This window comes from Bos taurus, chromosome 10, assembly GCF_002263795.3.
Source record: "Bos taurus isolate L1 Dominette 01449 registration number 42190680 breed Hereford chromosome 10, ARS-UCD2.0, whole genome shotgun sequence".
NCBI lineage: Eukaryota > Metazoa > Chordata > Mammalia > Artiodactyla > Bovidae > Bos > Bos taurus.
In genome coordinates this window covers 4,903,546-4,930,546 of record NC_037337.1, presented here as the reverse complement: position 1 = coordinate 4,930,546, position 27,001 = coordinate 4,903,546, and the positions used below count along the sequence as shown (strand labels likewise).

General features: G+C 40.4%; 2 protein-coding genes across 4 annotated transcripts in view; both read right to left on the bottom strand.

Annotated features, from left to right (window-relative positions):
* Window positions 1–739: 739 nt before the first annotated feature.
* Window positions 740–27,001, bottom strand: part of LVRN (laeverin) — a 79,098-nt gene continuing 52,836 nt past the window's right edge. The window contains exons 12-21 of one of the 3 annotated variants that reach the window (XM_015472978.3): window positions 26,814–26,953; window positions 22,355–22,410; window positions 18,586–18,739; window positions 16,971–17,065; window positions 14,932–15,039; window positions 13,594–13,761; window positions 13,242–13,379; window positions 5,046–5,121; window positions 2,352–2,499; window positions 740–1,782 (exon numbers count right to left, since the gene is read on the bottom strand). In XM_015472978.3, the coding sequence (XP_015328464.1) occupies window positions 2,359–2,499; window positions 5,046–5,121; window positions 13,242–13,379; window positions 13,594–13,761; window positions 14,932–15,039; window positions 16,971–17,065; window positions 18,586–18,739; window positions 22,355–22,410; window positions 26,814–26,953 (1,076 nt within the window). In that variant the 3' untranslated portion in view covers window positions 740–1,782; window positions 2,352–2,358. Of the gene's footprint in view, window positions 2,500–5,045; window positions 5,122–13,241; window positions 13,380–13,593; window positions 13,762–14,931; window positions 15,040–16,970; window positions 17,066–18,585; window positions 18,740–22,354; window positions 22,411–26,813; window positions 26,954–27,001 lie in introns of all 3 variants that reach the window. The other 2 variants (XM_010808815.4, NM_001206325.2) reach the window with 2 other exon arrangements.
* LOC101903795 (large ribosomal subunit protein uL15m-like) lies at window positions 24,992–26,750 on the bottom strand. The gene is given in 2 exon segments (XM_059890730.1): window positions 24,992–25,417; window positions 25,420–26,750. Coding segments are annotated over 2 exon segments (891 nt in total). The 5' UTR covers window positions 26,045–26,750; the 3' UTR covers window positions 24,992–25,151.

Genomic DNA, 27,001 nt, shown 5'->3' with positions numbered 1-27,001 from the left:
GATGAACAGTACAAAGCAAACTGATCAAAAAATTGTGTTATAGCTGTGGTGCTAGTAGATAAGCTGGCTCATTGGTCATTAAAGTATTTAATTTACACAAATCTGCCATAGTGTCTGACTTACTGCTATCACAGTAACCAATAATTACTTCTTTTTATACTAAATATAAGGTACGATTTAATAAAATGTAATAAAATGCTTATCTGGAGTGACTGGCTTCATCCAAGTACAAGAAAGTGTATATTGTTCAGAACTCTTGTTCATATTTAGAGGAAGGACTATCAGCAAAATATTTGGGCATTTGGTTTGAATAAACGCTTTCAGTGCTGTGTAATGACTACAGAAGCTATACTGTAATAGGACTTGGTCAACGAATGGTCTGAAGAACCCCGTGTGCTCCTCTGGTAGGATCAGGGCTTGGCATCACCTACTAACAAGCGTCAGGGCCTGCTCGGACCCCGGGCACCAGCATCCAAGTACACTTGGTGGAGTAAGCACAGGAGGGGAGGAAGACCAAGGAGAGGGGACATGGATAAGCAGGTGGAAGGACGCCGAGGTGACTGGAAAGGGAGAAGGACAGGGGAACCCAAGGGGAGAGAGCGGGTGGAAGAGGAGGAGAGGAGGAGAGAGCAGTGGGGAGATACGTGACGCGGTGATGGGGAGATGCGCCGGACGACTGGAAGAGACACAGGAAATAGAGAATGCACGTTAAAAACCACACAGGGAGATAGTGCACAGCGATAATTCGAAGCCATGGAGGTGGTTTATTGCTTACATTTTAAATGGCTGAACTTAAAGAACAGTCTCCTGGACCCACAATCCATCATCAAGTCTGTGCAGATGGCTTTGGTTTATTCTCACGCCCCATAGTTTCCCACTCCCTCACAGGGAGAATCTTCCTGCAAGGTGAATATGAAAGTGAGCTTAAAAAAACCCTTAGATCACATTACCTTGAGCTTATACAACATATTTAAAGGCTTTTTCTAAAGGGCAGCTGCTATATAACACAGGGAGCTCAGCTCGGAGCTCTGATGACCTAGAGGGGCGGGAGGGCGGCTCAAGAGAGATGAGACATATGTATACATACAGCGGATTCACATTGTGACACAGCAGAAACTAACACAACATTGTAAAGCAATTATATTCCAATTTCTTTTAAATTTAAAAAAATAGAGGCTTTTCATTGACATAATCCTTAGTCTTTACAGCATCACTCTGAGGTAGATAGGAGATCTGTAGTTTTACCCCCATTCTGTAAAAACAAAATCAAAATTAAGAATTTAAACAGTAGACACACAAAGTCTAGAGTAGGGTGATTTGCCTTAGCGGTCCTGATTAAATCAGAGGTAACAAAACTGAGCTAATTCTGTACATGGGGACTGATGACAACGTTTAAAGTTGTCCAGACTACAAACAGGTTCAATTTGGCCAATTGAAACCCCATTTCGAACGTAATCCCCCTGAGTGCAAAGTTGTAAAGATGATGCTCTGGTTAATCCGTTAGTTCTATTTCTCTTTATTTGACCATTTTCCTTGGCACTAGAAATGAGCCCATAATTGCTATTTGTCTGTTGACATCACTATTTTTGCGGCTATACTTTGGCTGAAAGACAGTCCATCCCACAGGTGAAGTATACAGTCCAGAGCTTCAGCAGAGCCTTGGTCTCCATCTGGTCTCCACAACAGCGATCCTACAGGGACTTCGTGGGTGCTATGACCCTGGTCTCTTTGTGACACCAGGAGGTTCAGTAGCCAGTAAAGTGTGGGACGATGCAGCAGACACTGGGGAGAGAGACAGGGGCAGGAGGAGACTCGTTTCTTGCCTCTGGGGCACTTACAATGGCTCATAAAATTGTTCTTTTTAAAATTTGCATTTCTTTGGCTTTTCTGTCTGCCAGTGAATATTATTTTTCTGGTTTCTATTTCATTATACTGTTGTGTCATTTGCTTATAACTCTTTTCGGTATTGAACTAAATAAACCCTAGAGCATTGCAAATTTGTGTTTCCCTCAGAAAAGAATGCTCTCATTTAGCTAATGATGTAATATTCCACTGGCCTTCACAACAGAATGAGCGAAATTCTGCAAGGTAAATTTGTTTTTCCAAGGCATTTAAAGTAAATTATGTGGTTCGTAGCCTGACATGAAGCAAAATCTTCCCCAGAAATACAGCATGGTTGGCCAAATCCCCAACAGTCGCTGAGCCAAATGTGACAACATGGGAGGGACAGGACTCTGAGCAGCAAAGGTGACTGAAATGCAAACAAAACGTGTGGTTTTCCAGACTCAGAGAACATTGGAGGACAAAACTGTGAGCACATTATAATACGCAAGCGAAAGGCTGAAAGTCACCAGTAAATTATGTGTTCTTCCGCAGCCACGCCGCTATCCTGGCACTTCGCTCTTTATTTTTCAGATTCTCGTTCTTTATTGTCTGTAATTTGGCCTGAACTGTGAGTCTCTGGTGCTCCTCCAACATGTTACTGCAAAACTGCTGCAGCTGAAAGAACAAATAGATGGTCAGTCCATTGGTGTAAGTGAACTTCTCACTTAGACACAGTCAGACACAGTTCATGTTAGGTAGTATCGGGATCTTGCAAACGGATGAATGGCAGTTGGAATGAGTAGAAATGTGTGTCCCTGAGAAATGCGACTGAGAAAATATGACGAAGAATACACCTGTCCTGAAGAAGCCGATGCAGAGAGGAAGTTCCAGGAAGTAGAAAATTTGTCTACTTTATTTGCTGCTCTATTCCCCCAGCAGCACACAGTAGGTGTTCAACAAAGATTTCCTGATTCATGTTGGATATTAGACCAGATTTGTGGACAGAGAGACCTTCCCTCTTCTCAAAAATAACGTAATTTCCAAAGCTCAAACCCAGTACACAGCATCTGTTTCTTTACAAATGTTATCCTTAAGAGTATTTATAGTGGATCATCCAACTCCTTCACTGAATCAGGTCAAGCATTCAGTTATAAGAACATTTGTTCCAATATTACATACAAGCCGGATGCCAAGTGATGGATAATATACATGTCAAAAGTCTGTTTCTGTGTCACTGGATAAGAACTCAGAACACGGGCTACCATAAAATGATAGTGTACCCTGTTGTTTCTCCTCCTGGCAGGAGGGGAGGGGACAACAGAGAATGAGAGGATTGGATGGCATCGCTGACTCAATGGACATGAGTTTGAGCAAGTTCTGGGAGTTGATGGTAGACACGGAAGCCTGGCGTGCTGCAGTCCATGGGGTCGCAAAGAGTAGGACAGGACTGAGCGACTGAACTGAACTGATCCTGTTTTTTAGTCGCTAAGTCCTATCTGACTCTTTTGTGACCCCATAGACTTAAGTCCATCAGGCTCCTCTGTCCATGGGATTCTCCAGGCAAGAATACTGGAGTGGGTTTCCATTTCCTTCTTCAGGGGATCTTCCTGACCCAGGAATCAAACCCCAATCTCCTGCATCGGCAGACAGATTCTTTACCACTGAGCCAACAAACTTCACAAAAGGTCACTTAAACTTAATATATTTGAAATTAAGTACCAATAGGGTTGTCATGCCTAACTACAATGCAGAAGATAAGTAAGGTTCTAGGAAAAAGTAGATTAAGGGAACAAGAGCAAACCTCTCTCTCTCCCCGCCACACCTGGGCATTCCTGCCAGGCATTAGGAGCCACATGCCAACAGTGTTGCCCAAGACTGGGAGTCTGCAGCGGGCGGGAGGGGAGTGTGGGTCTGGGGACTGTGGGGGGCTTCATAGGTGCTTGAGAGCATGAGAGAGGCCAGGCTCCAGCAGGGTAGAGAAGAAAGACCAGATCAAGAGATGTGAGAGTGGATAAAAACTGCCGGTATGGAGGGAAAAGGGATTCATGTGACTTTCATTTTCCTTTTTTAGTAATTATTTTCGATATTACCATGTGAACTGATACAAATAGGACTGTTGGGCATTAACAGCTTTTTGATAAGGATATTCATGGGAGCTAACTTACTTGTTTTCAAAATTGCAATAATTGAACCACTACTAAATCCATTTCTGCGTTTTTAAAAAAAATGAACCATCAGTGATTGTAGACTTTTGGAACTTTGGAGAGAGCTAAAGTTACACAAACTTCACTCACTCATTCAATAACAACAGCAACACTTTTCTGGGTTCTGTAGAGAGAAAGCTGAACGGAGGCACTTTTGAAGAGATCAACACACAAACTCAGTGTTGCTTCTAGGAGCTGCCATTTCAGCATTTTTGGGGGTGCCTCTCACTCTCTTGTCTGGGGAATCCCTGATAAGTTAGGTCCTGACAGCTCAGTCTCAGGCAGGCCAAAACTCAAGCAGAGATCATTCCTCCAGGAATTATCAGTTCTTCTCTTTCACAGTAACAGCTACATAGGATGATTTGGGTGCGTGGAGGAGAGGGTGTCAATGAGTTAATTAAAAGTGTCCTAGAGGATGTGTTTGAAAGAGGGTCTAAAAGGATGATTAGGAATTTTCCAGCCAAAGACCATGAGACAGAAGGTAAGTGTTTCTGAAATCTAGGAAATGTGCAAGGACATGATAATTTAAGACATTTTCTAAGTGGAACAGTGTAACTAAAGGAAATGTGTGCAGAGGTGCCTATGTCTCTTATTCTCTGAAACGGTTCGTGAAGAGGGCAAAAATTAAGACGGAGAGTAAGGCAGCCAGATTATGAAGGGTCTTGTGCACTAATGAAAAAACTTCTACATTTTTTGTGAGAACTATGATGAGCAGGGCAATGAGCGGCAGCACTGTGATGGGTGGGACGGAGGGAAGACAGGACCAGGGTGTGGAGGCCGCAGTCTGTTGCAATGACTCAGATGGGAAATGGTGAAATCCAGCCCTCCAAGAATAAGAATGGTCTCTATTTCAGGAACAAGGCAGAATTAAAGACATTTCCTGCACAGCAAGAATAGCACCAATAGAGCACAGAAGGTAACAGTTCAGATAAGCTTATTATTTTTAATTTTAGCAACTCCAGATTACATAAAAATGGCTTCTACATTATCATAATTCACACTGTCTATACTACTTACCTCTGAGATCTGTAAATCTGTACTTATGGTTCTCCCGATCACATATAGTAGGGTAACCAATGATTGTGTTCCATACCTACAAAGCAACAAACCGCTAATCAGGAGTGGAAAATGTTTTGTAAGACAAAGCTATACAGCAGGTGAATGCTAAGTATACAGTCCCTATTAATCCCTATCTCCCAAATCTAAGCAAAAGCATATATAAAGTAGTTTAGCTTCATCTTTTAATAGAAAATTCATGCTCTAGAAAAGTCTATTAGCACAAAGAAGTAATTACAATTAAATACTGATTTGTGTAACACATGGTTTTAAAAGTTTCATATAAATGTAAAAAGCTCTTCTTAAAAACAGTAACAGCAACTGCTTTTATCTTTTAAAATGAAGTGGTTAGAATAGATGTCACACACCCAAAATTAAGAAAATTTAAAAGAGAACAAGGAAATATTCAAAGTACATTCCTTAAAAATGTAGTTAATATAGAATCAGTTTCAGAAGCTCTGACTTAAATACCCTGAAAGCTTACTGAAACTTTCGTATTTGTGCTTTTTCGAAAGAGGATCCATATCTTCAGAGATTCTCAAAATGCTGGTGCTCCCTGATGGCTAAGGACTCTGGGTTTCCTTGAGCTCCCTGAAGAGGCCTGGCCGCTGAAACTCCCCTTTTAGTTTAGTGACCCTGACAGCCTGACAAGATGCCTGACACACAACCACGAAGCATTGCTGTAGAAAGACGGCAGACACATACCTGCTCAGAGTGCTGCTGGGGTTAAGAAAGTAAAGAAAGACTTTTGGATGCATTAAAAGAGAAAGAAAATTAAAATAGGTTAATATAATGGAATGGACAAGAAAGGATTGAACTACCATTGTCTTATTCGTAGTTGATTCACACAACTGACTTACTCCCAAAATGTATACTTGAAACTAAAATTTGTGAGACTTAACATTGGCATCTGTGTGACAAAGGTGGAAGAGAACAGTGCTTTCGTCCTTTTTTAAGTTCCCAGCTGTAAGGTCAACTGAATCTACTTCAGCACAGTGGAGAACAGGAGACAGCTACATATAATTCAGGCAAGCAAACCTGTTTCTATGGGGAAAGAAGAAATGTTTCCTAGCTCTTCATTTTTCCTGGCCAGGTATAAAAAGCCTGTGAAATGACTCAAGAAATTCGACAAAATCTGCAAAGAAACTGAGCTCCAAAAAAAAAAGGTAGGAAATAGAAGAAAACTACTTACGTTGCTAAATGTATGATTTTTCTACCAAATAAAGAGAAAAGCTATGCTAAAAGCTGAGTTGGGTTTGAAGACACCTTGGGACAACTTATAAATTGTCAAAATGGGGAATCACATATAGTTCAAAGCATTGGTGTGGAGATTAAATGTGATGACTTGTGTTGAAGCACCTATCAGGGTACATGGCACTCTTCATTCCTTCCTATTCTTGAAGGTTTGAAGAGGAGATATTTTTGAGACAGATGGTTTCTCACTCCTGTTGAAAGAGTAGTCTCTCTGAAATAGTACTCAACAACAACAAAAAAATATGTTACAAATAGTCTATCCTGCCAGTAGTGTATTAATGTGAAGGCAGGAGCCAGTGTTTGTCAGTACAGTTGCCCCTTCAAGAAACTGATAACATTCAGTGCTGCTGCTGCTAAGTCGCTTCAGTCATGTCGGACTCTGTGCAACCCCATAGACGGCAGCCCACCAGGCTCCCCCGTCCCTGGGATTCTCCAGGCTAGCCACGGTGATTTGGAACATTAGTCCATCTCGCCTTCCACACCTTCCAGTTCCCTCCTTTCTAGCATTCGTACTCAACAAAAAAAATATATGTTACAAATAGTTTATCCTGCCAGTAGTCAAGTGTATTAAGGTGGAGGCAGGAGCCAGTGTCTGTCAGTACAGCTGCCCCTTCAAGAAACTGATAATATTCAGTGCTAGCCAGGGTGATTTGGAACGTTAGTCCGTCTCACCTTCCACACCTTCCTCTTCCCTCCTCTCTTGCATCCGTCCTCCCCTCCCATCCCTTCTGCCACATCTGGCTTCCTGCAACAAGCATAGAGGCACCCAGGCATCTAGCCTGACCCGGTGACAGGCGATGGGAATGGGCCCTCCAGTGCCTCAGCACACCACTCTGATAACATCTTAATTCTCTCGGTTGTTCAATCTAACCCTTTCAGCTCCATGTTCCCCATCATGAAATAGGACAGAGTAAAGTAAAAATGAGTGTAAGTTTTTAAGCTTAAGACTTCAGCCAGTATAACACATTTGGAGAGAATTCCCTGGTGGTCTGGTGGTTAGGTCTCCATGCTCCCACTTCAAGGGATACAGGTTCGATCTCTGGTGGGGGAACAAAGATCCTGCATGCTGTGTAGCTCAGCCACTATATATATAATTTACATTATTATAATTCATATATTATTATTAAACATATTTGTTATATATAATAAACTGGAGCAATCAAAAAAAGAAAGAAAAAAGTGTTGCCAATTAAAATGGCACAAAAAAATTAAATAAGTAAATAAAATAGCACAAAGTTTTGGGAAGTTAAAAAACTTATCTGGAGAAGAAATTAAGCATTTGGTGAGGGTAAGATTTATTCAGTTGATACTTTGTATTCTATATTCAAGTAAAACTAGGGTTTTCCTATAGGCCACAAAGTCTACAGTGTTTTATAAAAGCCGAAAGCAAGGTAACAAGGATAATACAAATAACATTTCTACCGCATCCAATAAAACATCACCAAAAAATCGTGCTGCCTTACGTCTATTTACACGCTCTTTCATAGGGTCTGTCCACAGCTGCAGGTATATATAGTGACTTCTCTGTAACCTGAAAGATGTCTTTATGGTTAATGGACGCTCCTTCACTGGGATCAGGATCCAAAAGATCTCTCATCTAACAATGCAGAGCCCTGAACAGGGGAGTGAGAGAAGCAAGAGCAAACCATTTTGCTCAAGCAAATGGTCCTACATACACGTTCAGATCAGGCTCCCTGGGAAGAATTTTGGGCTCAGTTGGGACCGCTAATGGCAGGGTCTCAACTGTTTCGCTTGGCCAGCCCTACCTGCTCCTTTCCAGGGCCTTACGCTGCAGCCAGTTATGAAGGCCCATCCCCAGTCAGACTCTCAGCCCTGCCCTCCCAGCATTTACTGGTGTCCTCCCCTCCACACAGAAGGGGATTTCTTCCAACTCAAGCCCCCTTCTTCTCTTAGTCCCCAGAGCCCTTTCCATCTGTCCTCTGTAACATTTATCAGACACCATGTCTTCATCACTTTACAGCCCCTACAACAGCTTGAGCTAACTGCCTCAGCATAGAAAAACTAGAACATTTATTACCAGAAAGAACCTTACAGTTGATCACATACAACATCTTCCATTTTATACAACTTTTTAACCGAGGCCTAAAAGTTAACTAGTGGGTCATCAATAAATAAATGTTGGTCTAGTTTCAGTTCCAGATGAGAGGGTAAGAGAATTTAGTTTCTCATCTGTCTTTGTTTTGGAACAACTGACCTACTGGCAGAATGACAGTTTATGTTAGCACAGACAGTACAAAGCAGGATCAAAGTGACAAGACACTGGGCTACATGCTAGATTTCCTTCTGACGGGCTTCTCGGAGCTTTGTGATGCTAACATATACTGTGAATTTGAGGGAGTTAAAATAGTTTCCAAACTGATTGGGCTACTGCCTCCCTTGTTTACAGAAGGCTTGTCAGTATCTTCCATGAATAATGCTCAGTGACTTTCAGAAAACTAAGATCATGGCATCTGGTCCCATCACTTCATGGGAAATAGATGGGGAAACAGTGGAAACAGTGTCAGATTTTATTTTTTGGGGCTCCAACATCACTGCAGATGGTGACTGCAGCCATGAAATTAAAAGACGCTTACTCCTTGGAAGAAAAGTTACGACCAACCTAGATAGCATATTGAAAAGCAGAGACATTACTTTGCCAACAAAGGTCCATCTAGTCAAGGCTATGGTTTTCCAGTGGTCATGTATGGATGTGAGAGTTGGACTGTGAAGAAGGCTGAGCGCCGAAGAATTGATGCTTTTGAACTGTGGTGTTGGAGAAGACTCTTGAGAGTCCCTTGGACTGCAAGGAGATCCAACCAGTCCATTCTAAAGGAGATCAGTCCTGGGTGTTCATTGGAAGGACTGATGCTAAAGCTGAAGCTCCAATACTTTGGCCACCTCATGCGAAGAGCTGACTCATTGGAAAAGACCCTGATGCTGGGATGGATTGGGGGCAGGAGGAGAAGGGGACAACAGAGGATGAGATGGCATCACCGACTCGATGGACATGGTTTTGGGTGGACTCCAGGAGTTGGTGATGGACAGGGAGGCCTGGCGTGCTGTGATTCATGGGGTTGCAAAGAGTCAGACACGACTGAGCAACTGAAGTGAACTGAACTAAAACATTCTGGAGAAACACGAGTTTCAAAGCTAACTCACAAGTGATCAGTCACATTTTAGTAAATTCAGAATAAATCCTTTTCACTTAAATATGATAAATGTTAAATTTGTGATAGCATTTATTTACTTGTCTCATATCATTTTATGAGGACTGGTGACATACAACTATTTGTGTCAAATATAACTTTAATAAGTGATAAGTAAATATTCTACTATACAACGAATAAGGTAAGCATCCTGGTGCCATTTTAATGTAGAAAACATTTGAATTATTAATTTGAACTTTTATGTCCTCTTATAATCCATATACATTATTACTATTCAAAATCATTTTCAAAATTCAGCAAGACTGGTGACTATAAATTGAATCCTAAAAAATAAATCTTTTAGATGTAGAAGGCAAATTTACTTGAGTCTCAAAGATGTTTTGTAGCAGAATGGGCAAGAGGAGTGAACTGAGATTAATTTATCATAAATAGAAAAGAAAAGCATCTATTTTATGAGCATAGCATTTTGTTAAAAGATAAAAAAATTTAAGCCATGGTTAAAAGTGAATGCATTCATAATTCTAAGAACTTCTCAGGGATGATGAAATATCCATTTAGAGTTGTTCTTTTTTTAAACAAAGGAAGTCCTTCTATACTCATGTCTAATACAGTTAGATCATTTAAATAAATTACTAGACAATGGACTTTTTAGAGTAATGCAAACACGCTTCTGTTCTCCAAATGCAGAAAAAATTCTTCTGAGGGATAAAAATTAAAACACATTTAAATTAAGAGCAATCTTTCCCATAGGTTGCTCAAGCCATTTGCAAGAGCTTCACCAGTTAGATGTGCTTTGTATGGTATAGAAAGAGAGGGAAAATGAACTGGGGGGCTGTTTTGCCCCATAGAGCAGTGCTGTGCAGTCGAATTCTCTCCAGGATGGAAATGCTCTCTGGTCTATTACGGTAGCTACTGGCCACACTGAGCACTTAAAACAAGGCTAGTACAACTGGGGAACTGAATTTTAAATTTATTTAATTGCAGTTAATTTAAATTTAAATAGCCATATGTTAGCTAGAAGCCAGCGTATTGAGCAATGCTGCTGCTGCTGCTGCTGCTAAGTCGCTTCAGTCGTGTCCTAGTTAATTTTTTAATCTGGTGCCAATTGGTTCCTTGTTAAACTACACCTGGGTCACTCAGGGGACTGTCGAAAGGTATAGATTTTGCACCCTATTCTAACAGATTCTGATTTTTAAGGAGTAGGTGGGCTTGGAAGCCTTTAGATGTTTCAGACACTCCAGCTAATTACAAAGCTCTGCCTCCTGGGGCTGCGGGGATTAGGGGGACGGCGGAGGTGGGGGTGGGGTGGGGAGGCAGGAGATACAAGAGACCTGAGTTTGATCTCTGGGTTGGGAAGATCCCCTGGAGGAGGAAATGGCAATCCACTCTAGTATTCTTGCCTGGAAAATTCCATGGACAGAGGATCCTGGTGGGCTACCGTCCCTGCGGTTGCAAAGACTCAGACCAGACTAAGCACGCAACATTAGAAAGTGTCAGGTTTGTGCTTATGCTCACCTGTCTGAGTGTGGATATGACCCAGGACTGACAGGCACCATGTTACCTTCAGACACAATATGAAAGACCCTTCAATTCAGTTCAGTCACTCAGTCGTGTCCGACTCTTCGTGACCCCATGAATCGCAGCACTCCAGGCCTCCCTGTCCATCACCAACTCCCGGAGTTCACCAGACTCACGTCCATTGAGTCAGCGATGCCATCCAGCCATCTCATCCTCTGTCGTCCCCTTCTTCTCTTGCCCCCAATCCCTCCCAGCATCAGAGTCTTTTCCAATGAGTCAACTCTTCTCATGAGGTGGCCAAAGTACTAGACTTTCAGCTTTAGCATCATTCCTTCCAAAGAAATCCCAGGGCTGATCTTCAGAATGGACTGGTTGGATCTCCTTGCAGTCCAAAGGACTCTCAAGAGTCTTCTCCAACACCACAGTTCAAAAGCATCAATTCTTCGGTGATCAGCTTTCTTCACAGTCCAACTCTCACATCCATACATGACCACAGGAAAAACCGTAGCCTTGACTAGATGGACCTTTGTTGGCAAAGTAATGTCTCTGCTTTTGAATATGCTATCTAGGTTGGTCATAACTTTCCTTCCAAGGAGGAAGAGTCTTTTACTTTCATGGCTGCAGTCACCATCTGCAGTGATTTTGGAGCCCAGAAAAATAAAGTCAGCCACTGACTTTTTCCACTGTTTCCCCATCTATTTGCCATGAAGTGATGGGACTGGATGCCATGATCTTCTTTTCTGAATGTTGAGCTTTAAGCCAACTTTGTCACTCTCCACTTTCACTTTCATCAAGAGGCTTTTGAGTTCCTCTTCACTTTCTGCCATAAGGGTGGTGTCATCTGCATATCTGAGGTGATTGATATTTCTCCCAGCAATCTTGATTCCAGCTTGTGCTTCTTCCAACCCAGTGTTTCTCATGATGTGCTCTGCATAGAAATTAAATAAGCATGGTGACAATATACAGCCTTGACGTACTCCTTTTCCTATTTGGAACCAGTCTGTTGTTCCATGTCCAGTTCGAACTGTTGCTTCCTGACCTGCATACAGATTTCTCAAGAGGCAGGTCAGGTGGTCTGGTATTCCCATCTCTTTCAGAATTTTCCACAGTTTATTGTGATCCACACAATCAAAGGCTTTGGCATAGTCAATAAAGCAGAAATAGATGTTTTTCTGGAACTCTCTTGCTTTTTCCATGATCCAGCAGATGTTGGCAATTTGATCTCTGGTTCCTCTGCCTTTTCTAAAACCAGCTTGAACAACTGGAAGTTCATGGTTCACATATTGCTGAAGCCTGGCTTGGAGAATTTTGAGCATTACTTTACTAGCATGTGAGATGAGTGCAATTGTGCGGTAGTTTGAGCATTCTCTGGCATTGCCTTTCTTTGGGATTGGAATACACTTACAAATACACACAAGTGCCAGGAACTAGGAAGCACTGAGCCTGGGAAGTAACGTGAAGCTGTGTCTTAATTCTGGGCTTTTAAGAAGGCATGGTTAATTAAGGCTTTCAATGACTGTGAAGCTGGGGAGATCCCAGCCAGGAGGATATTGAATCTCACCGTCTTCCTGCCCTTTGACCGTCTGCGGAAGACCATTAGTAAAATAGCTTGATTCCCTCCCCCTCCAAAAAAAGAATGTATGGTTAAGTCATGTTCTAGAAAGAGCAATTATTAAAAGTAAGCTATTTGATCTGTGCATTTCAATGTCTATTCTACCTGACAGGCTGTGAAGCAAGCATATTTAATCTTAAAAGGTGAAAAACATAAAATGTTCAATAATATGGAACCCAAATACATAAAGGGAATCTGACAAAAGACACAAGCTCAGCATCCAAGCATATGTAGTAATATGTTACATATGTTGTTTCTTAAAGATACGGCGATGTATTTCACAAAACAAAATGGAAAATGTACACTCATACCGAAAAACATGACTTACTCTAATCTGTGTCTCTGAAGACAAGATTCTTGGTGGGCAAAATGGGGAAACTGAGGTAGATAAGTATCTCATGCAAAACTACATTCACAGAGAAAACCAAAACCAAGGATAAGTGACCTTATCTTCCACGAAGCTGGTGTGTGGTAAGACTAAATGCAGGAAAAATAACCACTTTTCTAGGCAACGTGAAGGCCTTTAGGGACCTAGCCAGACTAAACCTGAGCCATTCACCAGATCGATGACCTAAAGAAAAGGGTGGTTTCACATTTCCTCCTCACCTTTCGCTCACAGCTTGCCAATTGTTGATTAAAAAGTCCTTTGCAACATATCGGCCAACTTCAGATGCTGCAACAGCTTCGATGACATTTGTTTCATTAAAAGTGAAAGGAGACACAGTGATGGCATAATCCATGTATCTGCAAAAGCACATTTGGCAGAAAATAAATATGTAAAAATTATTCAATAGAAAGAATATAAGTGGAGTTAAAAATCCCATATGGTTCTAAGTTAGTGGTGCATAAATATGTTTCATATTAATTCTTACATTAGCTCATGTCTGTTTTTCTCCCTTTAGTTTATTAATTGCATTCCTCCACCAAGAACCTTTTCAAGTTAAGTTACAATAATCACCTGTTCAGTATCCGTGGATCTTTACTGCAGCTCATTGCATAAGCAAGTTGAATCCTTTCTTCTTCCTCTGTGTTATTATTGTAGATTTTTAACAAAAAATCCCATTCTTTATCATTTCCCAAGGCAATGCCATAACATAAAATAACATTTTTAATTGGATTAGGTATTCTGTAAGATACAACATACAATGAAGTTATCTAGGTTGTCACATATTTAGAAGTCTGCTGCTGCTGCTAAGTCGCTTCCGTCGTGTCCGACTCTGTGCGACCCCTTAGACGGCAGCCCACCAGGCTCCCCCGTCCCTGGGATTCTCCAGGCAAGAACACTCAAGTATAAATCTAGAAAAAATGTCTGCGATCTCAGATATGAATATCAAAAGCTGGAATCTAGAAAAGCAACCGTGAAAACTGTCATTCACACTAATATCTTGAAGTCATCAAATTAGTTTAGAAACTAAGGAGATTTGAGGGAGAAAGAAATTAGAATAGTACAAAGAGTGTATGCTGATAATTTTGTTTGATTTCGTATATTATTATCACATTTTCTAAGAGTCCATCTGAGGGCATATATTCAAGGTAATATAATAACACCAAAATGACAAAGTATTGGTCTCAGCTGTCAATGAGGCTGAAAACTTAGAGATGTGCTGATGCACTTTTATATGTATGAATAAATAACCATAAAGACCAACCTAAATAAGCACAGGTGCTTATTAGGGAATGCCCTGGTAATGAGAGGTCCTGGGTGAGAATCCAGTGTATAAATTCTGATCATCCTTGAACTGCGGTGTTAGAGAAGACTCTTGAGAGTCCCTTGGACTGCAAGGAGATCCAACCAGTCCATCCTAAAGGAAATCAGTCCTGAATAGTCATTGGAAGGACTGATGCTGAAGCTGAAACTCCAATACTTTGGCCACCTGACGCGAAGAACGGACTCATTTGAAAAGACCCTGATGCTGGGAAAGATTGAAGGCGGGAGGAGAAGGGGACGATAGAGGATGAGATGGTTGGATGGCATCACCGACTCAATGGACATGAGTTTGAGCAAGCTCTGGGAGTTGGTGAAGAACAGGGAGGCCTGGCATGCTACAGTCCACAGGGTTGCAGAGTCAGACACGACTGAGTGACTGAACTGATTGTTATGCACAGACCTACATGAGACAATTCTCTGTGTGCGTGTATCTGTTTTTAAAGGATATTTGAAAAAAAATAAAAAGAGAAAGAGATTATGTAAGTAAAAACAAAATGTTCCTTCCCAGAGTAAAAGCATGAAACATTGAGAGACATTGCTGGTGCTGAAACAGGGTAAAAAGAAAGGCAATTACAATATGACTCTTACTCATTCTCTGGATGGTTCATCCAGTTTCTGAAGAGTTCTCTGGACAGCTGAAGACAGTCCTCAAGACCCAACAAACATGCAGTTCCAAAAACTTTGTCCAGTGATATTCTTGAAGGAAAAGTCAAAGAACATTTATTTTTCATTACTACATTTATTTTTTTTCTGCTTCCAAGAATATGTGTTTCATAAAAAGATGGGTATTTTAAAAACATCCTTCCAATAATATCAGGTTTGTTAAAAAATAGCCTCTGTGGATGGCAACTATATTTAAGGTTCAGGGAAATATTTGCTGAGATGCTCTCAGGCACCAAATAAGCTCTCAGACGGATATTTTTTTGAAGGTAAGAAATAAATTACTGCCATCCTTCATCTCCCTCAAACACGGGTATACACATACACCACATCTGTTATCAATTTATTTTTTCTCTCTCATACAACAATTGGCTTACAGATTTTTAAAAAATGACTTTAGAGTATCTGATATAATACACTTAAAAATAAAGTTCTTTCTCTACACTGGAAAACAGAGGGAATGGTTTATTTCTCTCCTCTGACGCTATGCCTTCCCTCGCTTCAGCTTCCATTTTTCCTTCTGTTCCTCCTGGCTATTAATGTCATCCCCAGAAAAGGAATGGAGGTTTCTGTTTTGTTTTTATAGTTGAGCAGAGGTACATGTTATGATTGCAAAGGAAGTAGGTTCAAAAGAACATGGAGAGGAACAATGATAAATCCAGATAAGTGTGACATGTGACTCCTCACACTCTGCAGTTTGGAGTCAGAGGTAAAGGAACTCAGAAGGTCAGAAGTTTTTCAGAAAATACAAGAGCCAAATCTCCTTTGTTCCACCCTCCCTCTGGTTTGCTCTCTGCCTGGCCTGACCTTCTGATAAGCAGTAGTAGTAAGACCAGGGGTGGAAGCCTTCTGAGAGACAGCTCTGACCACTCACTACACATTCACTCCTCTCCCTACCCTTCCCAAGCTGGCAGCAGCAAGAAGGAATTCTCTGGAAGCACAATCTAACTCCCGAGGTTGGCCCCAGGATGCTACAAAAAACAGGTCGCTTCAGGCCAGTGTAGGAGAGCCAAGGCCACAGCTGGTTAACAAAGGTGCCGCCTGGTTGGGCCCTTCTGCTCGCTCAGACAACTTGCCTATCCACTCTCCATTCCAGCTCCTCCCCCTGTCTTCCATCCATCTGTAAATCCAATGCCCTGTCCTTCTAGTCACACTCTCTAGGCTAAAATCTCTCCCCTTTTAGAAGGAAACCCATGAGAGAGAATAATCACCTTTTGTATAGTTTGTATTTTTTGCTTGGTTTAATTGACTTCAGCTTGATGTTGACTAGAGCTGGAGATGGAATTCCTGCACCGCTCATCGTTGGTCACAAATCCCCTCTCTAAATCTGGAAGCCCCGCCTACCTTCTGTCACAGGGTCCTGCGGCCCTGTCTTGCCCTTCACCCACTTCCCAGACTAGCATTACGGCTTACTCCCCCACCAAACCAATGTCATTCACAATACTTGCTCATGCTCACACACCGGTGACTGATACAGGTCACCGTATGATGTTTGATGACTGGGTCATTAGTCATCAACCTCCCTCATCATATTTGCTAATGTTAGAATTTTTATTTGACATACGTAATGAAACTTTTCCCTGTTTCATCAATAACACACCGAGCGGAAAGTTTTCTTCTGTGGCCTTCCGATACCCTTCATTTGCATTAGCTGGTTTTGCTTAGCACAACTTTTCACCAATAGTACAACTTACTTAGGATTTCAACCAGTAGCATAATAGTTGAGAATATAAAGCTATACACTCCTGTGTGTATACACGTATGTGCTTTGCAAGTAAATTAAGATCCCTAACTACTATTTCCCATTAAGATATATGTAGCTCACCAATCTCAAAGCTACTATTCTCAAATTGCACACAGATCTCTCAGTGAATCGTTAACTATTAGGATCTTATTTTATGAATCTGGAAACCTATCCATTAATATGAATCATTTAATTCAATTGTCACTGTTCAGAAAGTACTTACAGAGCTAAATAGTCCTCCTGCAAGGCTGTCACATTTTCACGGATCATAGTTGAGTAAGTATTCCATATTGAGATAAGTCTCTTTAACAGATACTTCTATAAACAATAAAGAGAATAGTAGTTAGTTCTGTTCACAACACTCAATTTGCACTGCCTTTCCCTTGTCTGAAAAGACATTAACAGAGAGGTGACAGGTATTTCTTCAGAAATAAACTTCATTTGTTACTAAATATTTGATGATTTTTTTTAACATTTTAGGTTCACTTTCTTCATAAGAAAGCGATATGTAAACAACACAATGTGTGTAAGCACAGTGCCTGGCACATAGTAGGAGCTTAATCAGTATCACCCACTCTTATTACTTACTATCACCCCAGAATTTCTAGTTGTCTTTAAAATAGAGGGAAAAAAGGGGGAAAATATAAGACAAACTTTCTACCTTGAAACTCTCAAACTTTCATGCTTAGTGTGTGTGTGTATATATATACACACATACACACACACACACATATATATGTGTGTGTATATATATATATATATATATGAAAACAAGGAACACTGATTTATGCCTTGGACAAATGTAAACCCTGGATCCAAAATAAGATTTCTTCAACTGAGCTATTGGCTGGTAAATAACAGCCTTTTTACAGTCATATATTTACCAATACATCCCTCAGAATAGTATCATTCATTGAAATTCTTTAAAAATACAAGTGTGAGCTTTTACTTCTTTACTCACAGGCCAAGGATCAGATGTCATCAATGAGCCACCTCAACCCCACAGACATCCAAGCGCCTTCTGTTGGTCACTATGCCCACATTCAAGTATGTTCACATCAGCACTTTAGACACTAGATGAAAGAAAGTCTGGAACTCCGAGGTGCTTGTGATTTTGCTCTCAGAGGGCCCTGGAAACTCACCTGAAATCATCACCTAACACATCTGCTGCTTTGTTTGTGGTCCCCAAATGTCCGAGGGGCTGCACCCAAACTTAGGCTTTTCCTATGCCATCTATCCTATGATCACTGGATCACTGTTAAAGACCTAATAATGGAAATTTCCCCTTTTACTGATGCTATTTTCCCCTTTTATAAGGACAAGATGGCACAGTCATTTCTTCATTCATTAACTCTAATTTCCACATCTCTCTTCACAATATCAAAAGCAGCTTCAAAATATTTACTTTTCTAGAACATTGCTCTCTGGTTTCAAGTGCTGGTCCTATAAATCAGAGTATATAAATTATGGATATAGAACCATGAAAGGTCATTCTGTTTACCAACAATCTTTTAGGAAAACAGTTGTTAATTGACACTATCCTTTCTTTATATAAAAAAGAAAAGTATATCGTTTCCAGCCACTTCTGGTTTCTTAAGACACACTGACACCTCAGCAAGAACTCAATACCTTCTCTCATACACAACTCCCAGGGCAGATCTACGACCAAGGTATTTTCTTTTAAGAATAAGCAACTGTTCCTAAGAAAATGAATATATACAGAACTAACAGGCTCTTATTTTGGGAAAGACTAGTTTCACAGATGCTACCTAAAATATGGAAGGAAGATGAAACAAAAGAATTATTTTTAAAAACCATCTCACAAAGAATGAACTTACCTTTAACAATGGATATATGTCATGGTTGTTCCCATCAGAAACAAGATCCCTGGTTACTAGGTTCATCAAAACTGCATGCCACACTATGATTTCATCTTCTTCAGCAAGGTACTTGGTTAAATCAAGTGCTGTTTCAATTTCGATATAATCGTTTCTGTTTGGTTTTTAAAAAAACAACAAAGATTCAAAAAAGCCTTTCCTTGCTAAATGATCTGCACACTTTCCATGTTTGTTACATGATTCAGTGCCTGATTTCAAGAAGGTATATGAAATTGAGAAGCTATAGGGCAAAGGTCCCATCTCGTTGATAAGGTGGAACCCAAGCAATGTTGACAGGCTCTCCATTTCAATTTGATAGATTCAAGGTCAATGAATACAATAAAGTAGCAAAGAAGAAAAATATAGGTATGTGATGGGAGGGACAGGGGAGGCTTTCTGGAGGAGGAACTTGAAAAAAGAATGAAGGAAGGACAGGATTGGAATAAGTAGAAAGATAGAGGAAGGCAGTTAGGACAAAGAGGGGGTTCACAGCAGACCAACTTAACCAAGGCAAGGAATTTCTTTTGTATGTACTGAGAGATGGGGGCTAATAGGTAATCAAAAGTGTGGAGAGGCTTGACTATGAGGATAAAGAATTTACATTTGGTGGGAAGGTATTTAAACAATCAGGGTAACATCATGAAATTGATGCCTTAAAATTTTGTTTCAATTTGTGCTGCAGAAGACAGAATAGAATTCTAAAGAACTAACAGCTAGAAGCTAATGTGACAGGCCAGGCAAAGGGTGATGCAAATTTGACTTAGCGAGGAAGCAATGAAGGTGGTAAGTGACGTGAGAATCCAAAAGACATTCCCCAGATCCCCACAATGAATAGATAAGACACAGTGACTTGATGAGAGATGGAGAGAGACAGGAGGGTCAAGGATATCTCTAATGTTTCAAGTGGGGGGAAGAACAGTAGTACCTTTGACAAAGAGAGATTGATAGTAGCAATTTAGAGGCAGAAATAAAGTTCAGTGCTTTTGGTACTGAATTTAAATAACCTCAGGATGAACAGAAGACAGGAGGAGACAAGTAAATACATAGATTTAAAAGTCATCGACATATCCTTTACAAACGTTTACTGAATACCTTATATCTGGTGGGCACTTATATTATTATATACATAATAAAATGACCACTGAAAGCACAAGAAGGCAAGAATTACTCAGAGGAAAGATAGAAGAAAATAACACAACCATGACTGGTCTTAAAGATGCTCAGGGCAGCTGGAAAAAGAAGTCAGATACTGGAGGAGAACCACATTTGCACACTGAAGTCTCAGGAAGTCAAAAGAGAAGTTTGCAGGAGGATGTGGTTAACAATACCAAATTCATGGTCATCTCAGAGAAATGTTTCAGTGAAGTAGTGGGTGGGGAAATGTGCTCTACGTCAAGAGGGGAAAAGTCGGAAAAAAAGGAGGGAAAAATATGCAGACATTCATCCAAGAAATACAACAGGTGAAGGAAAGAGAAAATGCACTGGATAATTTATTATGTGTGCTCCTTAACTTTATTGTCTAAAAATTTAAATTCTGATCATACATTCATTTCCCTGGTTAGAAACTTAGCAGTAGAGTAAATCCACTATCAATGAAATCAATAATTCTGTAATACATTAGAATTTAGGCTCATTAAAATTATACATACAGGTTATTACCTTTGGGTAACAAAAATCATTTCAAAGTCCTAATTGGTAGTCTATTCATTTCCAGAAACTCTTTATTTTGGATATATCAGTTACTTTATTTCCTTAACTTCCAATATCTTGGAATAATATGAAAATATCTTTCATAATCTTCCTAAATTTATCCATTTGAACATTAACAGTCTTTACGAATGCAAGTCTGAACTAAGTGTATGTTACCTAAGTTTTCACTCTTGATCTAGATTTTAAAATAATGATTCTTATACATTTTGTAATAATCCTATAAATATTTAAACACTATTACTTTTTCCTATTTACATCGTCTCTACTGCATCCTTCTAAAGGTTTTCCTTTAAGGGCTCCCCCCCCCCTTTTTTTTTATCATGGAAAGGCATTTTATTTTATTTTAAATATAGCAGTGTGTACATGTCAATCTCAAACTCCAGTCTATCCCTCCCTTCCCCTCAGGACTTCCCTTTAAAACATTAAATTTTCTTTGCTGCTCCTTTAAGAGCCTTTCAAAATTTCTCCACGATCAGTTTAAATCTTATTTTACCAAAGTTAATTTAATCAAAAATACCCGGGACTTTCATATAATTAACCACCAAATTTTGACTTGACAAAGAACATATATTCCTTCTTGTCAAATTGTTATAAAAAATACTGTGTCCTGTGGCTTTCATTTTTATTAGTAGGAGATGTTATTGCTCTTTCCCAATGATGACCTTTTTTGAATTGTCTTTTTTTCTAATTTTTTATTGTTGCAAAATACGCATAACATAAAGTTTGTCTTCCTAACCATTTTAAAGTGTACAGTCCCCTGGTATTAAATACATTCATATGTATAACTGATTTACTTTGCTGCACAGCAGAAACTAACACTGTAAATCAACTGTTCTCCAGTAAAAATTTTTTTAAGTACATTCATAATGTACAGCTATCATCACTAGCCATCTAGAGAACTCTTCTCATCTTGTGAAACTGAGACTCTGCACCCATTAAACAGTGTCTCCCCATGCCTGCCCCCTCCCACCCCAGTCCTCGGCAATCACCAATCTTTCTGTCTGTGGGTCTCACTACTCTAAGTAGCTCATATAAATGGAAACATACAGTGTTTGTCTTTCTGTGACTGGTTTATTTCACATAACATAATGTCCTCAACTCCAGTACTTTTGCCTGGAAAATCCCAAGGACAGAGGAGCCTGGTAGGCTGCAGTCCATGGGGTCGCTAGGAGTTGGACTAGCGACCCCATGAGCGACTTCACTTTCACTTTTCATTTTCATGCATTGGAGAAGGAAATGGCAACCCACTCCAGTACTCTTGCCTGGAGTATCCCAGGGGCGAGGGAGCCTGGTGGGCTGCCGTCTATGGGGTCGCACAGAGTTGGACACGACTGAAGCGACTTAGCAACAACAGCAGCAGCAGCAGCAATGTCCTCAAGGTTCATCCATGTTGTTGCATATTCCATCAACTTTTTAAAAAAATTTTAAACCTTTTATTTTGTATTGGGGTATAGCCAGTTAACAACATTGTGAGTTCCAGGTGGACAGCAAAGGGACGCAGCCATACATAGACATGCATCCTTTGTCCTCCAAACTCCATCCCATCCAGGCTGCCACATTACATTGATCAGAGTTCCGTGTGCTATGCAGTAGGACCTTGTTGGTTACCTATTTTAAATATAGCAATGTGTACGTGTTCATCCCAAACAAACCATATCTCTTCCCCTCATCCTTCCCCTTGGCAACCATTAAGTTCCTTCTCTAGGTCGATGAGTCCCTTTCTGTTTTGTAAGTAACTTCATTTGTATCATTTCTTTTTAGAGTCCACATGTAAGGGATGTAATATGATATTTCTTCTCAGTCTGACTTACTTCACTCAATATTACACTCTCTAGGTCCATTCATGTTGTCCAGCAACTTTTATATCATAAAATTTCACAATAACCACAGAATTTGACCCTAATCTTAATAAGTTAGGGCTTTTATAAACTAAGGAGCCAGCTTCATAAGGATGAGGTTATTGTTTTTGTAAATTTCTTAAGCTACACTGTTAAATGATGAGAGAAGAAAATATACTCACTTAGACAAGGAAAAGGCATCATCAACCAGCTGAAGTCTATGAATAACAGGAATAGCCTGCAGATGAGATCCAAAAACGCTCAGGAAAAGATGAGAACATTTTTAGTAGAATAACTTTCAAAATAATAACAACATTTCAAGATCATTGCTGCTTACAAAGCACTTCCATGTGCATTATCTCATGTTCAGAGAAATGATCATTTCTAAGGATAATTTCCATAATTTATTTATTATACATCTGTTTTTGATAAGCGATCCCTTTGGACATCAATCATATGGCTTCAGTATGGCTGAGAGTTCTGCCAAAATACTCTGTGAAAAACAGCGTGTTAAAAAATAAAACAGGAAGCCAAGTTTAAAGGGCCTCTCCAAAACAAAAAGTATACATTAATTGTATCACAATGTCCAAATTGTTGTCAGGGAAATCAGGGGACTTTTTGGCATAGAAAGCCTTAAATAAATATTACTTAGCACTATTTTGGCAATGCTGAGGTACTCTTTTCAGTGGTATCTCTCTTCTCAAGAGTTTAGTAATTCAACACACTACCACCAACAGAGCCCTTTGAATCATGAAAAGGAGTCAACTGCCAACCTAGCTTCTCAGGCTTCTCTTTGAGCTGCCAGGCACTGCCAGGCCACAGGACTGTCTCAGCTTGTGTTCCAAGGGTCCCAAAGCTTCCTACAGCATTCCTTCAACAGCAACACCCCACCCCCGACCCCCGCCAAGCATATTCATATATGTGGTCCCAGAAGATTCATCTTCACAACGTCCCTTTGAGCATCTGAACAAGCAAAGCTTAATTCTTTCCTTGGCAGTAGTCACGTATCTTTCCTGGAAGTAATAATAATACTTACATTTTCTAGATTAATATTAATAGTAGAAATGTTTTGTTTGCTCAGCAATTATGTTGTAGGAACAACTGACTTCAGTTTTTCAATAAGTAAAATCTACAAGGGCTTTGGAGAAGGCGATGGCACCCCACTCCTTTCTTGCCTGGAAAATCCCATGGACAGAGGAGCCTGATGGGCTGCAGTCCATGGGGTCACGAAGAGTCGGACACGACTGGGAGACTTCACTTTCACTTTTAACTTTCATGCATTGGAGAAGGAAATGGCAACCCACTCCAGTGTTCTTGCCTGGAGAATCCCAGGGACGGGGGAGCCTGGTGGGCTGCCATCTGTGGGGTCGCACAGAGTCGGACACGACGGAAGCGACTTAGCAGCAGCAGCAGCACAAGGGCTTCAAGAAATCATTGCTATAATGGCATGACCTAGTGTTCCCACAGCTAAGACTGCCCTTAGAAATTTAAAAAAATTTAGCTACTCTGAAAAAGATTTTTAAATAAAGTATTACTACAGCTGGTTTTTGTACCTTTATTCAAAAGCCCAATGTTAGCTCTTTTAAAATTACTGATCATGTTCTGAATGCCTGAATTAGATTAGGCTTCTGTTAAACATCATACATACATCATCTTATTTAATCTTCACAAGTTTTTAACATTGGTCCATTATACCCAGTATTATACAGACAAGGAATCCAAGGCATGACTGGCTAAATAAGAGGCCCAAGGTCACACATCTGGTAAATGATGATCAAAAATACAAACACAAGTTGATCTGACCCAGAAGCCAAGCTCTGCCAACTCTGTGCACTGCCTCTTTTGCCAGACTCACTGGGCGATTCACAGAAATTCTGACGTCAGAGACACCTAAGATATCTTTTAGTTCAACACATGAGTTTTACAAATGGAGTCTAAATGAACTGCCCCAGATTTCATAGCAGAGCCAACTCTACAGACTTCTAAGCCAGTATCCATCTCCACTAATGGAGATTTGGTTTATTTTTTTTATTTTTATTTTTTTTTAGGTTTTAAAAAAAATTTTTAATAAAATAAACAGCAATCATTTTAATTCTACTGTAGAAGAATTACCAAGAATTATTCAAGATTTAATTGCATCAGGATAAATTAAGCTTCCATGTGGTTTAGATACAACAGATCTTTGCAAAGCTAAAAAAGCTTACTGACTGCTAAACCTTTTACATTAACAGTTTAATTTTCACGTTACCAACTGTTCTTATAGCTTATATAACCACTGACCATTTTCTTCAAAATCATTTAAAACGACTGCAAAACAAAGATTTCCAAAGTCTAGGAAATAAGTAAAATTATATCAATTGGAATATTTACCTTCTTCAAAGAAAAAAAATGTTAATGGTTTGATCATTTTCGACATCTTTGCCAGAGTTGAGAAAAATGAATTCACTTGGAATTTTCATTTCAATCTTGCCAGCAAACACTGCAATACTTAGAAACTATTCACCAGCCTTACACTCCCATCCAACATCTTCATCAGTCTGGGTTGAAGGCTTGCTGTCTCGACTCTGGGTAAGAGGATCCTCAGGGCTAACCAAGAGGCACACCAGCTCATCAGCAGCCCTCGGACCCCCACCGAGAGGACAACAAAGCAAGCCCAGCCCATCTGCATTCATTCTGATTTGCAACAATAAGACAAGACCTGAATGGGAAGATGATGGAAAACTCAAGGGGAAATGGTCTAAGAGCTGCCTACTCCCTCGGGCAGCGTGCCAGCGAGCTCATGTTGCTGAGACACACACAGATCCACATCTTCCACGCAGTCATTGCTTACTGTATTTTTAATTTTGATTAAAAAAAAAAAAAAGGTGTGATTACACAGAAAACATCCTCCTCTGCACAAACACAAACTGAGCCGACGCAGTGGGAAACATGTGTCAGCACCCCTTCCAGTGCCCTACCACTGGCTCCCCTGGAAGGAGCTCAGGAGCTGTAGTACTCAAGCAGCTTCTCATCCGTAGGTTTCAGAATCTTCTTGTCTGCCATGTTCACCACCCATCCGGGAGCCAGACCAAAGAAAATCTGCCGTGGATCCTTCCGAGAACTGAGCATTTTGAAGAGTTCGTCTTTAGTGATGTCGGGTAAAATATAGCCATACTTCTTGGCGAGCTCCAGTCTCGTTTCGGGAAATCTGGCAGGATTCGCCAGATAGCCTCGATTTCTCGCGTCAGTGTAGTAGGGGACTAGGCCTCGGGGGGGAGCATCCGCTTGGGAATGGGTTGTCCACGGAGAAAGAATGGGATGGGTTTGCACAGAATTTCCAGGCTTCGCGGGTCATAGAAGGCGGTCGTGACGACACCCCCGTTCTTCTCGATGGCGGCGATGGCCAGCTCAGAAGCCAGCTGAACTTCGATGTTAACTTTTGCCTTAAAGGTGTCAGCGCCCTCCTCTACCAACTGCACTCCATAGTCCCTTTTAGATGGCTGGATGGTAACACCTCGCCCGTTGACCAGCTGGGTTAAGTCAATAGGTTGTGTGGGATCGACACGGCCCAGGTCAATCAGGTACTGCAGCCTGTTGAGACTCAAAGGCTGATACTGGCGTCTGAAGCTGTGTCCTTCATTAAAGCCGTATTTTGGGATTTGAAGGTAAAATGGAGTCTGGCCTCCTTCAAAGCCCAGCCGGGGCCGGGTTCCTCTCTGCCATTCTCTTTTGTGGCCCCTGCCACACTTCCTACCTCTTCTCTGACCTCTTCGTCGTCTTTGCGGTTTCCTGGAGCCCGGGTTCGGCCTCAGGTTAGCCAGGCTCACACGAGGCAGGGCCCAAAGCAGGTCCAGGGCCCAAGGCCCTGCTGCGCCCCGCACCGGGCCAACCATGACCTGCTTGCATGAGACGCCACAATGGCGCCTCGGAGATTTGGTTTAATTCAACCAAGTCAAGTCTGACTGATAAGAGCTAGCCAATATTTTAATTTTTATATATTGTATAATAATTTAGCTATTTGATACTTTAAAGTGATATTGGATTATTATTGATATCTTGTGAATTAAATTATCTCCTTGGCCAGAAGATGAAAATACAATTTTTAGAAAATTCACATTTTCTAGCATTTATGTACTGGCACCTATTATGGGCTTAGAAAGTTTTTTGTTTTGGCCACACCAGGCGGCATGGGGGACTCTTAGTCCCTGTTCAGGGTTTGAACCTGTGTCCCCTGCATTGGGAGTAGAGTGTCTTAACCGCTGGACTACTAGGGAAGTCCCTAGACAATTTGTTTACTTACATTATCTCTAATTCTCATAAGGAATAAGAAAGATATATTATTCCCATTTTAAAGTGAAGAAATTGAAGCAGAACATTTAAGTAACTTGCCTAAGATCACAAAATTAACAGTTAATCGGAAATTATTTTGATTTTCACTTAGAAAGGCAAAATTATTGTGGAAAAGTGAGAGAAATGTTCAAAAACACAATACATTCAACCAAAACCTCTCTTTTCTAAGAAAAAAAAATCCAGCATGCCTTGGTATGAGGGGTGGCAAAGAGGTCAGGTTCCCACCAGTCAGGTTAATAAAAGCTCAGCCTATAAAGTCTAGAGAGTACAGTATTAATGATATTCAATAAAAGGTATAAAAATAAAACTTACCTTATGATCTTTTTCAAGCTGTTGATTTAATTTCTTCCAACCTAATTTATCATAGTTAACTCTATAGTATCCAGTCATATTCAAATTTAATATCACCCAGTCATGATCAGAATCTGAAATTTGCATTTCAGGAAATACTTCTACAAAGAAATACGTGAACAGTTTGAACTGGTACATTTAAAAAATAT